Source organism: Ranitomeya variabilis, chromosome 4, assembly GCF_051348905.1.
Source record: "Ranitomeya variabilis isolate aRanVar5 chromosome 4, aRanVar5.hap1, whole genome shotgun sequence".
In the NCBI taxonomy this organism is placed as follows: Eukaryota; Metazoa; Chordata; class Amphibia; order Anura; family Dendrobatidae; genus Ranitomeya; species Ranitomeya variabilis.
Window position 1 is genome coordinate 82,475,401 of NC_135235.1, and position 17,514 is coordinate 82,492,914.

General features: G+C 42.4%; 1 protein-coding gene across 1 annotated transcript in view; it reads left to right on the forward strand.

Moving 5' to 3' along the window:
* Positions 1 to 10,632, forward strand: part of IPMK (inositol polyphosphate multikinase) — a 35,215-nt gene extending 24,583 nt beyond the window's left edge. The window contains exons 5-6 of the mRNA XM_077258867.1: positions 7,326 to 7,407; positions 9,420 to 10,632. Of these exons, the coding sequence (XP_077114982.1) occupies positions 7,326 to 7,407; positions 9,420 to 10,027 (690 nt within the window). The 3' untranslated portion in view covers positions 10,028 to 10,632. The remainder of the gene's footprint in view (positions 1 to 7,325; positions 7,408 to 9,419) is intronic.
* Positions 10,633 to 17,514: the final 6,882 nt, after the last annotated feature.

Consider the following 17,514-nt stretch of genomic DNA (forward strand, 5'->3'; position numbering starts at 1 on the left):
TGGAATGGGCTACAAAACCATAAGGAAGATGATGGGTGAGGAGACAACTGTTGGTGCAATAGTAAGACAATGGAAGAAATACAAAATGAATGTCAATCGACATAGATCTGGGGCACCATGCAAAATCTCACCTCATGGGGTATCCTTGATCATGAGAAAGGTGAGAGATCGGCCTAAAACTACATGAGGGGAAATTGTTTAATGGTTTAAAATCCTGCAGTGTCTACAAGGTCCCCCTGCTCAAGAAGGCACATGTGCAGGCCCGTCTGAAGTTTGCCAATGAACACTAGATGATTCTGTGAGTCATTGGGAGAAGGTGCAGTGGTCAGATGAGACAAAAATTGAGGTCTTTGGCATTAACTCAACTCGCTGTTTGGAGGAAGAGAAATGCTGCCTATGACCCAAAGAACACTGTCCCCACTGTCAAGCATGGAGGTGGAAACATTGTTTTAGGGTGTTTCTCTGCTAAGGGCACAGGACTACTTCACTGCATCAGTGGGATAATGGATGGAGCCATGTACCGTAGAATTCTGAGTGAAAACCTCCTTCCTTCCACCAGGACATAAAAATGGGTCGTGGCTTGGTCTTCCAACAAGACAATGACCCAAAACATACAGCCAAGGCAACAAAGGAGTGGCTCTAAAAGAAGCACTTTTAGGTCAGAGTGGCCTAGCCAGTCTCCAGACCTTAATCCCATAGAAAACTTATGGAGGGATATGAAGCTCCGAGTTGCCAAGCAACAGCCTCTAAATCTTAAAGATTTAGAGATGATCTGCAAAGAGGAGTGGACCAAAGTTCCTCCTGACATGTGCGCAAACCTCATCATCAACTACAAAAAAGTTTGCTGTGCTTGTCAACAAGGGTTTTGCCACCAACTATTAAGTCTTGTTTGCCAGAGGGATCAAATACTTATTTCTCACTGCAAAATGCAAATTTAGATAATTTGTACAATATTTTCTGGATTTTTTTATTTTTTTTTTAAATTCTATCTCTCAATGTTAAAATTAATCTACCCTTAAAATTATAGATGGTTCATGTCTTTGTCAATGGGCAAACTTACAAAATCAGCAAGAGATTAAATACTTGCTTCCCCCACCGTGTATATATTTTTTCTTTGCCATATTTTGCTGTTAGAATTCATTTTTTTTTCAAAAGTTTAAAACAAAAAACTGACGGCTGGTGTTGAGTCCAAGTGCTCGCTACTCGAGTTTGCATCGGGTCCTCTGGTATGGACGAAGTGTCATGGATCCCCGCATTTTTTTTTTTTTCTTGTCTAATAGCCACAACCTGTGGGGCAGGAACTAGTGATGAGCAAATATACTCGTTACTTGAGATTTCCTGAGCATGCTTGGGTGTCCTCCTTAGTGCTCGGAGATGGTTTTCATTGCCTCAGCTGAATGATTTACAGCTTTTAGCCAGCATAAGTACATGTGGGGATTGTCTGGTTGCTAGGGAATCTCCACATGTAATCATCTGGCTAGTAGCTGTAAATCATCCAGCTGCGGCGAACAAAACTAAATCTCCGAGCACTAAAATATACTCAGAGGACACCTGAGCGTGCTCGGGAAATCTCGAGAAACGAGTATATTCGCTCATCACTAGCAGGAACTCGAGCATCCATGATATTCAATGCATACCCCAGCACCTGATGAAAACTGGAGGAACGAGCACTTGCGCTCACCACTAATCGCAACATATTCAATATGACAATCTAATGTTATCAAGTTCTGTACCGTACCTGTGGGTCCCAAATGGGAAAAAAGATAAGTTACATAACCAGGGACCACCCAAATAAAGATAAGGTCATTTTATTAGAGTACAAAAACACACCAAAATACACTATAAAAACATCTAAGAACAATGGTAACAAGAATAGTACTCTATCAGGCCCCAGTGGCGAGATGTTCATCAGGTCATGCCTAATATTGCACTACACCCAAAATGTACATTGTAAACAACCAAAGATATCGACATGAACAATAACACTCAAGTCCAAGATTGTTCATGTCAACTCTGTTATAAATAAAAGTTATCATATAGAGAACATATTGATAACCAATACCTAAAACACACCAGGGGGTGTGTATAGAGACCCAATAATTACAAACTCTATGATCTGCCTATTCTTACATGAATGTGTTGTAAGGGGGGGGGGGGGGGGGGAAGGTGACTGGGTCTTTCAGTAGGCTCCTTCTGGCAAATCATACTGCGAACTGGTCTTGAGCTATGGGCATCTCATTATGGTATGTTGGTGTCACTAGTATGTGGCTCCACTTTATAACCACTGGTTTGTTAATGTGCCCTTGGTAGGGGTTATACCTTTTCCCCTCCTTTTACACCACATTCACGGCTTCTTACCTGCCTGAGAATACCAGCCTCCAGGTGTCTGCTTTAGCAAGGCTGGTTGTCAAAAATCGGAGGGAACCCATGCCGTTTTTTTTTTGTTTGTGTTTTTTTCTCAATTTAAATACGGCGTGGGGACCCCTCTATTCTTTATAACCAGCTTTGTTGAAGCGGACAGCTGAGCATAGGAGCTGGCTAATGAGTACACCTATCAGCTGCTCCTGCTCTCGCTGTTATTAGCGGCAGCTGATGTCAGATGATTGGAGCTGTAGTCCCATCAGCTGACACCAGTGATCAGAGGTAAACTTTATACCTCTGATCACAGCTGAGCGCTCACGTGAACAGTAACATGGACTTTCTGATGAAGTCCATGTTTGGTGTCTGTGCCCGAACAGTAGGTGTTCGGTACGGACGCCGAAGAGCCCATCTGCCTACCTGCAATGCAACTGCTGAACCTTGTACCTGAAATATTTGGAACTATATACTGAAATATTTCCGGCATATTGTAGAAGCAGTAAAAAAAAGTGAGGTAGGAAAAAAGATATATTAGTGGCCCGATTCTAACGCATCGGGTATTCTAGAATATGTATTCGTAGTGTATAGCACAGCCCACGCAGTACATTGCGCAGCCCACGTAGTATATAGCACAGCCCATGTAGTATATTGCCCAGCCCACGTAGTATATAGCAATGTGGGCATCATATCCCTGTTTAAAAAAAGAAATAAAATAAAAAATAGTTATATACTCACCTTCCGGATCCAAGCGAAGCGGTTACCGACGCTGCTTGTACACTCCGGTCTCAAGAGTGCATTGCGGTCTCGCGAGGTCGCAGCATGGACCGGTTACCGGAGTGTCGCGAGCGGGAAAGGCCTGTTGTCGATCCGGGGGCCGATGGACGGTGAGTATATAACGATTTTTTTTTTTATTATTATTATTTTTAACATTAGATCGTTTTACTATTCATGCTGCATAGGCAGCATGAATAGTAAAAAGTTGGTCACACAGGGTTAATAGCAGCAGTAACGGAGTGCTTTACACCGCAGCATAACGCGGTCCGTTACCACTGCCATTAACCCTGTGTGAGGGCAGACTGGAGGGGAGTATGGAGCGGGCACTGACTGCAGGGGAGTAGGGAGCGGCCATTTTTTCACCGGACTGTGCCCGTCGCTGATTGGTCGTGGCAAAACAGCCACGACCAATCAGTGACTTGGATTACATGACAGACAGAGGCCGCGACCAATGAATATCTGTGACAGACAGACAGAAGGACAGACAGACGGAAGTGACCCTTAGACAATTATATAGTGTGTATATATATATATATATATATAATTTTTTTTTTTATTTTTTTTTCTTCTCCACCCCTCAATTGCTTATTACATTTATATGGTAAGATGAGCAGTGTCAATCAAAATCTAACTTGGCAGTACATTTTGTTCCCACATTTAAAAGGATTTTCCACTACTCGGACAGTCTTTTGTTTTCCTCTTGTGTAAGGACACCCATACCTACCTCCGGCGTACGTCCAGAGGAATACGTCTCCTGATGTATGCGACTTGTCTGAGCCAGCACTTATTGGCCCCAGGGATAAAGTGGCATAAGTCATGCGATCCCTGGGAGAGGCTGTAACAGCACTGGCACCGGAGGTGGGTATGAGTAAACTGACAGTATTTACTCTTTTGTAAGAAGAGCTGTATGGCGTGTGTGTGATTGTGGGCAGCACAGTACTATTTCCAGAAGTCTCATAGACAATGAAGCGTAGGTTGAGCTCGCGCGCCTCCATTGTGATCGCCGAGGTCCAACCGATAAGTTACCTTTCATCCTGAAGATGGGAATGCACTGACTGCGCTAATATGTGTTCTATATTACTGACGGATCTATAATATTAATGTTGCAATGAATTGGGATCCATAAAAATTATTGTAATTTCTGCAGGGCGTGTTACCGCCATTAAAGCGGCTGTCGCCATACAGCCGTTCTCTCCATGCTCTGTCTCTCCCATTTTAAAGATGGACACACGACGTTGAGTGCTGCACAGACCATTTGCCTAATGTCTGTCTTCTTGGCATAGCTTTCTAATCTGTTCATCTTGGCAGAGCAGCCTGAGAAATGTAAGAAAATCTCACTTTTTTTTTTTTTTATTTTTTTTTTAAGCCTTCTTTCCTTCACTCTAATACAACCTTGGGGTCATACGAATTGTGAGGCTGATCTGGTGCCTCGTTGTGCCCGTATTCAGATGATTTAGCCTTTCCCCTAATGTAAGCATTCGGGCTTGGAATAATTGGAAGATTAGACGACTTAGCCCTTTTACTGCCATGCCTGACAGAATTTCCAGGCTTTCTTGATTTCTGGCGAGTGCGCACTATGTAGCTGGAGACTCTCGACTTTTTAATTGGAAAGGAGGCTTCACATTAAACCAGTTCTATCCGACTGTCAAGTGTCTGATCACAGGGGAAGGCGTATTCTGTGATCGCAGGGGATTCACGAGCTTAGATAAACATGACGACGGCATGAAGAGCCATCGCAGCCTTTTAATCAAATGAACGCCTTATGAATCTGATTAAGAGCTTGGACGTGACTGACTCAGAACTTTGCTTGAAACGTGTTTCATGATTTATTTCAATAGAAATTCTTCCCTTTTTTTTAATAGTGCCAGATTGTTCCCCAACTGCCAGATTGGTGTATGGTGACCTCTCAACTCTTCCTGCCCCAACACATGATATTTGTGCATTAGGAGCTTAAAGGGAGCTGGCCAGCAGTTTGTTTTTTGCTATATAATCTGAGCACAGCTTGATGTAGGGACAGACACTGATTCCAGTGATGTATCACTTACTGGACTGCTTGATGTAGTTTTTCAGAAAATCCTTATTTGTCAGATGTAGAAGAGTTAAGGCTTCTGTGCTGTGTATAACCCCGCCCACATCACTGGGTGAGTATAATCTAACCTCTTTTTCTCATCTTTCAGGATACATCGGGGCTTATCTACAGCATTCCAGAATGCTGTAGATAAGCCCCTGATGCCGATGGGCTTAGCTCACCCTCGATTTTGGGGGTGACAGGTTCCCTTTAAACACTGATTTGTATTGAAACTACAACACACATCCTAATAAGTGACACCTCCCTGGAATCGGGCTCTTGAGCCCTATATTATGCTGCTTTCGGATTTAAATAGTTAAAACCTGTGGACAGATTCCCTTTTTAAAGGAATAGCTGTCATCAAGCCACCAATCGGTGGCATTCTACACGTGGTCGAAGATGTCAGTACCGCCGGGGTCCTGCTTATCTAATTTTTGATGAGCAGGCTATTAAAATTGCAGTTAAGTTTCCCATGAATATTTATATAATTTAAAAAAAAATGGCCCTGGTCAGGAACGGGCTTCAATGTGGAGAAACGCAGCTCCCAAGACTTGTGCGTCAACTGATAGTAGACCAGAAATGTAACTCCAGTCCCTGAGGTGCACGCCACTGGTAAGACACCGTGAATTCATTAAGTGGTGTGCGCCTCATAGTGACTTTGGCGCATCTTATTCCTATACCCTCCACATTTAACGCTTGGAGAACGAAACACCAGTATTAATGAATCTGGGGCCAAAATTTGCGATGTTATGGCATACATAGTTAGAAGTTTAGTAGCCACATCTTGGAAGGAGGGTAATAATAAGTAGTAGTAGTTGTTTCCACAGCGCTTTACATTTATAGAGTTGGACATTTCTGTCTTTGGCAACTGTAGTGCAAGTGACATATCACTGGAATCAGGCTTTAAGCCCCTACATTGTGCTGCTTTCAGATTACATAGACAAAAATGAGGCTGTAAGTAGTGCCACGCCACACAGTGCCCTTATTAAATGTTGAAATATGCCTACTGGCATGACAAGGACTTCTGGAAACGTAGCCTAAGGGTATGTGCACATGATCAGTGGACGCTGCGTACGTCTGCCGCATCCAGTCCGCAGCATCCAGATGTTACAGCATAGTGGATGGGAGTTCAAGGAATCCTATTCCCACTATGCGTCCGTGGTTCGCCTGCGGAGACTGACATGTGGCGCGTCTCTCCAGGCTGCACTATGTCTATTTATCTTGAGACATGAGCCTCCAAGATACGGTAAATTTCACCCATACAATTTATTGGATCCAAGACCTTGCGTGCTGCCATTTGCCACTGGATCTAAAATGCAGGGTCTGTTGCAAATTGACTTGAAGAGAATCGGTCACCAGATGGTTTTTTTTTTTTTTTTTTTTTTGCTGCCTCATCTGCGTGACAAAGACCATGATTTCAGTGATGTGTCACTTACTGGGCTGCTTGTTGCAGCTTTGGTATGAATCCGATAAAACAATGTTCTTATCTAATCAGTTCTCTTTAGAACTTTTGTTTAATTTTCCCACACCACTGACTAGCGGTTTTCTGCCTATGCACAGTGTAAGCAGAAAGCTGCCAATCAGCGGTAGCGGTGATCAAATCACTATTTTATTAGCAGGAGTTTATGAAAGCTGCGGCAAGCAGCCCAGTAAGTGTATCATCACTAGAATCAGGGTCTGTCTCTACATTATACTGCCTGGTGACATCTACATGATGGCTAATGGGATTAAAAAAAAAGTGTTATTAAATAACGGCCAGAATCAATCTCCCTGTTTTGTTTTCCAGCTTTTATACTTTGGTATCCAGAACATAAGTATTTAATAGATTGGTACACTAGATGGCAGTGTTGCCCCACACATGTCTATTGTGTCCCATACGGCCAGTCTGCATTTTCTTTTTTTATTAAAATTACATAGAATATTTTATTTTCTGCATTGGCTCAAACACCAGTGCATCTTTTTTTAATAATATTCCGAATGGTCTTCCTATGTTCCCGGAACAAATTGTGTCCTTGTTAGTTTGGAGAGTATAATGTTTTTCTCTGCCTTTCACATGGCGGTTGAGTGCTGATGTCCTAACCTGGATTTTTTTTTTTCTGTCCTTGTTCTGTAATACTTATAATAGATTTATCACATGGATTCTGACAGCTTTGAGACTCAAAACCAGCATTATGGCCGGAGACTGACAAAAGACACAATAAAACCGGGTGAGTAACCTGCAGATAGTGTGAGCTCACAGTGGCCAGCTCAGATGTGAAAGCCACATTGAATGGACCTGTAAGCCGAACATTGTGCAGACTCTCTATTCCCATCCATTAGGCATCTCCAAGAGGCGCCCAGGAATTTACCCACTTATCATTACTCCTTGCTAGGCCTTATTATACGCCTGAGGAACTATTCAGTATTGCTCTCCATGAAAGAACAACTTTTGTGATTTCTGCAGCACTTTGATCCTCATTATTCCGCTTCAGCCAGAGTAACCAGCTGCAAAAGTCTGCGGCTACTGCCAAAGCACTCGATTACCATTCTATCTGCTAGCTGTGTCTCCAGATTCTACATTTAAAAGGATTGTCCAGAACTGAGATACTGGTCACCTATCCTTAGCATAGTTCAGCAATATCAAACGGTGGTGGTCTGACACCCAGCACCCCCACCATCAGCTGGTGGAGAGGCTGCAGAATACTGTATGGAGCAAGAACTCCACAGCGCCGTGCAGTGGCTGCTGTTAGGTACTTCAACTCGGCTCTCATTAAAGTCCTAGCATTAAAGGGAACCTGTCACCCCCAAAATCGAAGGTGAGCTACGACCACCAGCATCAGGGGCTTATCTACATCATTCTGTAATGCTGTAGATAAGCCCCCGATGTAACCTGAAAGATGAGAAAGAGGTTAGATTATACTCACCTGGGCGGGCAGTCCGAACCAGTTCTGGTCCGATGGGTGTCGTGGTCCGGTCTGGGGCCTCCCATCTTCTTACGATCACGTCCTCTTCTGGTCTTCATGCTGCGGCTCCTGCGCAGATGTACTTTGTCCTGTTGAGGGCAGAGCAAAGTACTGCAGTGCGTAGGCGCCGGGAAAGGTCAGAGAGGCCCAGCGCCTGCGCACTGCAGTACTTTTCTCTGCCCTCAACAGGACAGACAAAGTACGCCTGCGCCGGAGCCGCAGCGTGAAGACAAGAAGAGGACGACATCGTAAGAAGATGGGAGGCCCCGGACCGCGACACCCATCGGACCCGGACCGCAGCGGGACCACCCTGGGTAAGTATAATCTAACCTCTTTCTCATCTTTCAGGATACATCGGGGCTTATCTACAGCATTGCAGAATGCTGTAGATAAGCCCCTGATGCTGGTGGGCTTAGCTCACCTTTGATTTTGGGGGTGACAGGTTCCCTTTAATTAGTTTATTATGGAAGCAAACTGAATCAAATGCTATGGTGCGATCTTTGCATCTTCCCATCTACCCTATGCTGATCGCAGATCCTATGTTACGAATACTTGCTGATTTTTAATATTTGTTTCTTGGTTCAGTCGACTGGGTAGTGTCGACCATGTACATTTTTCTTTTGTATGCACTATAATTTCTTTTGAAAAAGAAAATCCAGTCCTGTTGAGCCGGACTCCAATTTTTTTCTACATGCATGGAGTGCCTGTGTGTTGTGACTATCGCACATCCGCGTCACATGCAGCTGCAGTGCCGGACACCTGATTATCCGGGTTCCCGCTACAGCTTCTTCGGTAGGCGCTATATCTTGCCGAATAAGGAGGGAGCCGAACATATTCACTCATGTCTAGTTACTGCAGAAAAGAACTGGTGCAAGATATAGGCCACTAAAGGGGGTTTATCTGGAATATTTTTTCTTTGGTTATGGCCTGTCTTTAGAATAGGCCTTCAATATCTGATTGGGGGAGCAACACCTCAGCCAATAAGCTGATCCCAATGCCGGCAGCGGACAGATGTGCACAGCTCTGTCAACTGCATAGTGGCCGCGGCGTGGTACTGCACATCTACTTCTGTCCATTGAAATCAAGAGGCAGATGTGCCGTGACCACTATACAGTTGATGGAGCTGTGCAGCTGATCATATCCTGCTGGCATAGTTACCTGTTTGGCAGGGGTTGCCAGATGTCGCTGTACCCCCCCATCTTTAATATTGATGACCTAGCCTGGTTGGGCATGAGAGTAATTACGTAGTCTTACAGATTTATTTTTTTTATATGCAGGTCTATCCAAATTCTTCCACAATGGCTGTTATCTGAGAAAAGACGCGGTGTCCGCCTGCCTCCATAAGGTGCAGCACATTCTGCAGTGGTTCGAGGACCAGGACACGCTCCACTTTTATGCAAGCTCCCTGCTCTTTGTGTATGACGGTTCTTGCCCACAGTCGGCAGTTGATGGAAGAGTCCACGAGAAGAAAGTCTGTACCACGGAGCTGCTCACAGAGGACGAGGTGACGGAGTGTAACAATAACATCAGCATAATGAGCTCTATGGAGAATGGGAAAAACGAGGAACTGGCCGGAAAGAAACGCTGTAAAATCTATGCTGTGCACAAAAAGACATGTCCTAAAAGGCTGCACAGCGAAGCCTTTCTGGAAGGAGAAGACACAACCCCCCAAAATCCTGTTCCACAGGAGCATCTAAATGGAAACCTTCTCACTAAACTGGAAAGTGTACTTTGCCAGGTTTCTGCAGACACGAGGGATAGCGCACAAGTCGACGTGAGGATGATTGATTTTGCTCATGTCTTTCCTAGTGACGGCCAAGACCTTGGGTATATCTATGGACTGAAAAATTTAATCTCTGTCTTGCAGAGTATTTTAAATGAATAGATTTTATGTGATTCTTATTGGGAACCAATGACCAGATAATCAAGAACTTACCTTCAAGAATATTTGCACTTGTAATTGTGGTAACTTTTTTTCTTCCCCCTTTTTATCGTGATTCTTCATTCTTTTGTTTTTCTCATCTCGGTGGGAGGGGTATACCTTTCTGTTATAATATTTACTCAGGAAATTTGGAATGATATGTAGACATTAGTGAAATTATGGAGGGTGAGCAAACTGGATAATCTTCTCAAAGTGCTTGGTTGATGATGAGGATTGGAAGAGGTGTTGGTGCTCTGGTGGAAACTTCTGCAATTTTTGGCCAGGTTCTAGCTAAAATTGGGACCATTCTTCCAAGACTGTATATTGTATATGGGAAGTCTCGATGTAAAGGAAACCGTGCCTTCCTACAGAAATCACTAGTGTTCTACTCGTCTTGGAGGAAATTATTCTACCTTAATGGAAAAATAGAATGGCTAAAATGCATCCTTCCTGATAATGAGCCATTTATCCATGTATGTTTAACCGCAATCTAATGGTTTACAAAGATTTAAAACTGGAAATGCCTATGGTAGATGGATGTGGAGAAAAAAAAAAAATAAAAAAAAAATATATATATATATATATATATATATATATATATATATATATATATATATATATTGCCTACAAGTAGTATTCAACCCCCTGCAGATTTAGCAGGTTTACACATTTGGAATTAACTTGGCATTGTGACATTTGGACTGTAGATCAGCCTGGAAGTGTGAAATGCACTGCAGCAAAAAAGAATGTTATTTCTTTGTTTATTTTTGTTTTTTAAATTGTGAAAAGTTATTTCAGAGGGTCATTTATTATTCAACCCCTCAACCAACCAGAATTCTGTTTGGTTCCCCTAAAGTATTAAGAAGTAGTTCAGGCACAAAGAACAATGAGCTTCACATGTTTGGATTAATTATCTCTTTTTCCAGCCTTTTCTGACTATTTAAGACCCTCCCCAAACTTGTGAACAGCACTCATACATGGTCAACATGGGAAAGACAAAGGAGCATTCCAAGGCCATCAGAGACAAGATCGTGGAGGGTCACAAGGCTGGCAAGGGGTACAAAACCCTTTCCAAGGAGTTGGGCCTACCTGTCTCCACTGTTGGGAACATCATCCGGAAGTGGAAGGCTTATGGAACTACTGTTAGCCTTCCACGGCCTGGACAGCCTTTGAAAGTTTCCTCCCGTGCCGAGGCCAGGCTTGTCCGAAGAGTCAAGGCTAACCCAAGGACAACAAGGAAGGAGCTCTGGGAAGATCTCATGGCAGTGGGGACATTGGGTTCAGTCAATACCATAAGTAACGTACTCCACCGCAATGGTCTCCGTTCCAGACGAGCCCGTAAGGTACCTTTACTTTCAAAGCGTCATGTCAAGGCTCGTCTACAGTTTGCTCATGATCACTTGGAGGACTCTGAGACTGACTGGTTCAAGGTTCTCTGGTCTGATGAGACCAAGATCGAGATCTTTGGTGCCAACCACACACGTGACGTTTGGAGACTGGATGGCACTGCATACGACCCCAAGAATACCATCCCTACAGTCAAGCATGGTGGTGGCAGCATCATGCTGTGGGGCTGTTTCTCAGCCAAGGGGCCTGGCCATCTGGTCCGCATCCATGGGAAGATGGATAGCACGGCCTACCCGGAGATTTTGGCCAAGAACCTCCGCTCCTCCATCAAGGATCTTAAGATGGGTCGTCATTTCATCTTCCAACAAGACAACGACCCAAAGCACACAGCCAAGAAAACCAAGGCCTGGTTCAAGAGGCAAAAAATCAAGGTGTTTCAGTGGCCTAGTCAGGCTCCTGACCTTAACCCAATTGAAAACTTGTGGAAGGAGCTCAAGATTAAAGTCCACATGAGACACCCAAAGAACCTAGATAACTTGGAGAAGATCTGCATAGAGGAGTGGGCCAAGATAACTCCAGAGACCTGTGCCGGCCTGATCAGGTCTTATAAAAGACGATTATTAGCTGTAATTGCAAACAAAGGTTATTCCACAAAATATTAAACCTAGGGGTTGAATAATAATTGACCCACACTTTTATGTTTAAAATTTATAAAAATTTAACTGAGCAACAAAACTTTTTGGTTTGTAAGATTTATGCATCTGTTAATAAATCCTGCTCTTGTTTGAAGTTTGAAGGCTCTAACTTATTTGCATCTTATTAAACCTGCTAAATCTGCAGGGGGTTGAATACTACTTGTAGGCACTGTATATATATATAAATGTTGTTGATGTGTGGCCGAGCGGATACTAATTAAAGGGCGTAACTGTAGTAAGATTCGGAGAGATGGTGAAGGGAAACTTGTAGGTCATGGAGTAGTAGCTTCGGTGTATGAAAGTAGAAATGGAAGAAGGCATTGCTCTTGAGTTGATGTGGTGTATCTCACTATTCATTGGTTTCTTCCACTAATTAGTCCCTGAAACCTACATAATGGGACGCATGGCCTCTTCACCTGCATCAGCGTAATGCCCAGGAAGCTTTATGTTCTCCCATATTCCAATTTAGTCTTGTTCTCTGAAGAAATCTTTCATTTTCATTTCAGATATTCAGTGTCCATAAAATATTCAAACCGAATATTGAATTACCATTGTGAGCAGTGTCATTCCTATTACTAGACTGATCATATGCTGCTCGGTTACAAAAGAAGTTTTCTACCTCTCGAAGGAAATGAACCCTAACTTTTTACTGCTGCACCAGGAAATTCTACAATTGCTCTGTGAGATCATATTTTTTTTTTTTTTTTTTTTTCTTCCCTTTGCAAATCTTAGATCTGATTTTTGCCTGCTGGTTTCATTTTTGATGTGCATCTTAGCAGCAGCATAAAATTGGAAGGCAAATGTGACTCCCAAATTTCCTATTCTGATTGATTTTTAGATGCATTTACTTGCGATGTCTTATTGTGAACGGTTTTATTTTTTTCTCTTATACTTTTTGCATTATTGCACTGCTCAGTCTTTAAAGGGAAACTGTCACCTACTATTTGGTATATAAGCTGCGGCCACCGCCATTGGGGGCTTATCTACAACATTCTGTAATGTCCGTTGCGGTCCAGTCCGATGGGCGTCGCGGTCCGGGTCGGAAGCCTCCCATCTTTATGCGATGACGTCCTCAACAGGGCAGATAAAGTACACCTGCGCAGGAGCTGCGACAGGAAGCAAGGCAGAGGACGTCATCGCATGAAGATGGGAGGCCCCGGACCGCGACTGTTTTAGTGCATCATACTGTTTGACCAGTACGAATCGGATGACCTCTTCTCTTTGATTATGGTTTGCCATACATTAGTGCTTTCATCTCATTACTTATTTCTACATTAATTTTTGCTGCTGTGATTTAAAGATTAGTAATGTATTTAAAGTGGTACCTGCTGTTTCTTGGAAACGATGGAAGGCTTCTTGTACCGTGGTGTAGATCATTCTAGATCTTTGCGGAGAAGCGATTATAGGGGCAGGCTCAATTCTGTTACTTAAGATATCTATAATCATTGATTTTATCTTTTAAAGGAACGTTTGAACTTTCTATATACCTCTATACCTAGGGCAAAGCTTAGGGAGGTGGTACGTGACTGTGCTGGTGTAGTTCGAGTTCCTCTGTCCCAGTACTAGGTATAGCACGGTATGCAAGTTAAAATGTCAGCTTAGAACACAAAAAAAAGAAAACCAAGCCCTCTCTAGTTTACCTTCTCTAACTAAACTTATATTCTCATGAGAAATCCATTTTGTGTAAGCAATAAAGCTAAAGAAACAAAAAACTTGTTTAAAGGCCTGGTGTAAAACACTGGAGAGAGAAAAAAAACAAACCAAAACTATATTTGAGTGTTCTTCTTTAGGCTAGGGTCACATTGCGTTATGTGACCGCATTTAACGGACTACGTTACACCGCGGCATAATGCGGTGTAACATAGTCCGTTAATGCCGCCATTGCCTGTAATGGCGAACGCATCGCTAGCGCCCGCCCACATTGGGCGTGCGCTAGTGATGTGCCGTCATTTGAGTGACGGCCCGCGAACGCTGCTTGCAGCGTTCGCGGTCCGTTCCTCGCTAGAGCAGATCGGGGATCGGCTAACGCTATCCCTTTTGGAACATTGCGTTAGCGCAGTCCGTAGCACTATGCGCTAAACCGACTGCCCTAACGCAATGTGACCCTAGCCTAAGAACGCTAGTTTTTACAGGGGCACTTTATAGGATTGTGGCTCCCATGAGCCCCATCATATGGAATCCTTTTATTTTTGGCTGGCTGCTCCCCTTTCCCCACATGAAGGGATGGGACAAGAATTTTAAAATGTCTGGAAGTGGATTGATCCACTGACTTATTAGTTTTCCTGTTGCTGATGACGGCAATACATGCTTAATGGTTGCAACGTTGTAATAAATCTGAAATATAAATTAACATATATACTAGTTTTTATACACCAGACATTTCCCAATCTTAGCGCCTGCAAACATCCCTAAATTCAGTTTATATTGAACTCTATCCATTACCCATGTTCCACCACCCATTCTGAACTTCCACTAAGCCTCCAAAACTAATTCTAGATAGGATTTTTTTTTTTTTTTTTTATCAATTCTGTTCTTTGGATTTTTAACTTTAACATGTCCTGATTTTTTTTTTTTTTTTTTCTGTGAAGGCAGTGAAATTCTGGTTCTGAAATTGATAGTCTTCTGTAGCAAAATAGTACGTGTCCATAGCAATATCTGAGAGTTTGGCAATATAGACACCTAAATTGTTAGCAAAAGTCAATGTTCACTACTGTGGTCTGAAATAATTGCATGAACTTTATAGATCCTCTTTGCTTGTGGCTCTTGTTTCCCTAGAGACATTTTCTGTGCTTTGACAGTCCTGAAATTTGGCAGTGGACATAATTTTTTTTTTTTCTTTTCGTTCACCCTTCAATCCGAATTTGCTCTACAATACTGCAGATTTGTTTCGTCATATAAGTTTAGTACTAGTTCCATCTTTCTGATACAGAAATTCAATTTCCCAGGATAAACATTGATGGTGGGGTTAACAGAATGACAAAATTGGTAGCCATTCTAATTCTAGGATCCCTGGTAACTTTTTACTTGTATGCTGTCCGTATTTATTCCCCCTGAATTTTGGATTCAAGTAATGTTGGAGGTTCTGCTGGTGGTTTTCTTGTATTTTATGAAGCGCTGACAGTTGTATGTGAAAGACTGATCGACTCCTCACCCCTCCATTAGTGTCAGTAGGTCATCAAGCTGCTGGCCACTTTCAGTTCTGGCTCTCTTGGCTGGATGGTAGCACAGCGCATGTGCTGGCTCACAGGCTGTCAGTGTACACACACTCGAGACCTTCCAGTGAATGGTGCCTAGGGATAAGAAAAATGGAAATCCAAAGACTTGCGATGAGCGCACGTTCTTGGATAACATGCTATCCGAGCATGCTCCGGTTTTCAGAGCGTCTTCTTGTTCTCGTAGATTATGTTCGAGTTCCTGTGGCTGCATGATTTGCGTCTGTTAGACAGCCTGAACACTTGGGGATTACCTGTTTGTTAGGCTAGCCCCGCATGTGTTGAGGCTGTCTAACAGTCGCAAATCGCATGTTTTGAGGTTATAAGGGGTGCTCACTGTTAGTGACTCATGGTGCTCTGAAGAAAATTCCAAAAAGTAAAGAAACAAACTTTGGCACCTAATTTATTACCAAATACTCATATGAAATATAAGGCAAACCTCCACCATATAAAAGAGGGGAAAAAAAAATGACCCAGGCGTAAAGCAGATGTACTCCTGCTGCAACGTTTCGGCAAGAAGATTACTTTTTCAAGTCAAATCTGAGTGGAGAAGGGTCTTCTGGTCATGGAATTTAATCCACAGTCATGCCTGTTTGGTGCGGGAACTACCGTTGGATGGCAAGCTACCTGTACCTCATTTTTCATATGAGTATTTGGTAATAAATTTAACTTTTGAGTGCTGAGGCTGTCTGTCGCAAATCATGCAGCTGCAGGGACTCGAACATAATATACGAGCACGAACAGAGATGGTCGGATAACACCCGAGCATAGTCGGATAAGACATTATCTTAGCATGTTCCCTCATCGCTAATAAAGACCTTTTAAGAAATAATTCTTCTAGAAATAAAATTCTGTTTTGAGGATTGCTTAAGGCCACGTTTGTAATAGGTATGTGTATATGTAATGCCGAAAGGATTAGACAGTATATCGACGGGAATACTGGAAAATGTTTTCGACCATTTGCATTGGGGAAAAACCTCTTTATTACTTCATATATTGCTCCTTGTATAACCAAATCATGGCCAGCTAATACTGCAGTGTGACTATATCCTAACGTTTATTCTTAAGTTTTTGTACCAAATGAAATCTCAAAACTGACCACTTATCAATGAAGCTGCAATGTGGCTTGGCATTGTATGTATGCATTGAGTGATGACCTTGTATGCACGCCGACACTTTAATCTCTGGGATACGTACTGCAAGTTGTATGAAAGATCTGGAAACTAAATAGAAAAGTTTGTCTTAAAACTGTTCATAACTCCAGTACTAAAAATCTATTGTACTTGATAAACTAATGTACGACAAGTGGTATAAGCGTTATTTTGATGTAATTACAACATGGATGTTTTAATTTTTTGGTAATCTTGGTCACTACATGTAGATAAACAATATTTTACCTGTGATCTTAGTGGACATTTATTTTTCAAAACGGTCTAATCCACTTTTTTGTAATGTAAGTGGTATTTAGCTAAATATAATTGTATATTTGACATACCTGAATTGCTATTAAAATCTGTTCTACGATAATTTGCTTGTTTTTTATTTGTTTGCTTGAATAACTAATTACCCTCGCCCCAACTGTTGTAACTTGTAATCATACCCTATATCGTTGCACCTTTTTGCTGTAATTTTCCCAAATTGTGGTAAAGTGGCTGTTTTTTATACCACGATTTTATACTCTTTGAAACCAAGAAGAAAACATTATGGAAATCACAGGACTGAGACCTGTTACTGATATGCAAGAGATGAAGAAAAGTGCTGAAAAACCTTTAGATATATTGAATGTGAGTACCATGTGCAGAAATACACTTGCACACCTTGGCATGTTGATTATTAATGGTCATCCATGAAATGTTATACCACGCTGAATGCACTGGGAGCACAAGTCATCAAGATCTGCTGCTGGCAGCTCTTTTTTTTTTTACTTGCCCACTAATGTCTAAGATGTGCTCAATCGGTTACTCCAACCGAAGATGTTCAGGCCACATAGACTACTCGCAGTTTTCAGGTTAAGGCTGCCGTCACACTATCAGTATTTGGTCAGTATTTTACCTCAGTATTTGTAAGCCAAAACCAGGAGTGGGTGATAAATGCAGAAGTGGTGCATATGTTTCTATTATACTTTTCCTCTAATTGTTCCACTCCTGGTTTTGGCTTAGAAATACTGATGTAAAATACTGCTCGTGTGACGGCAACC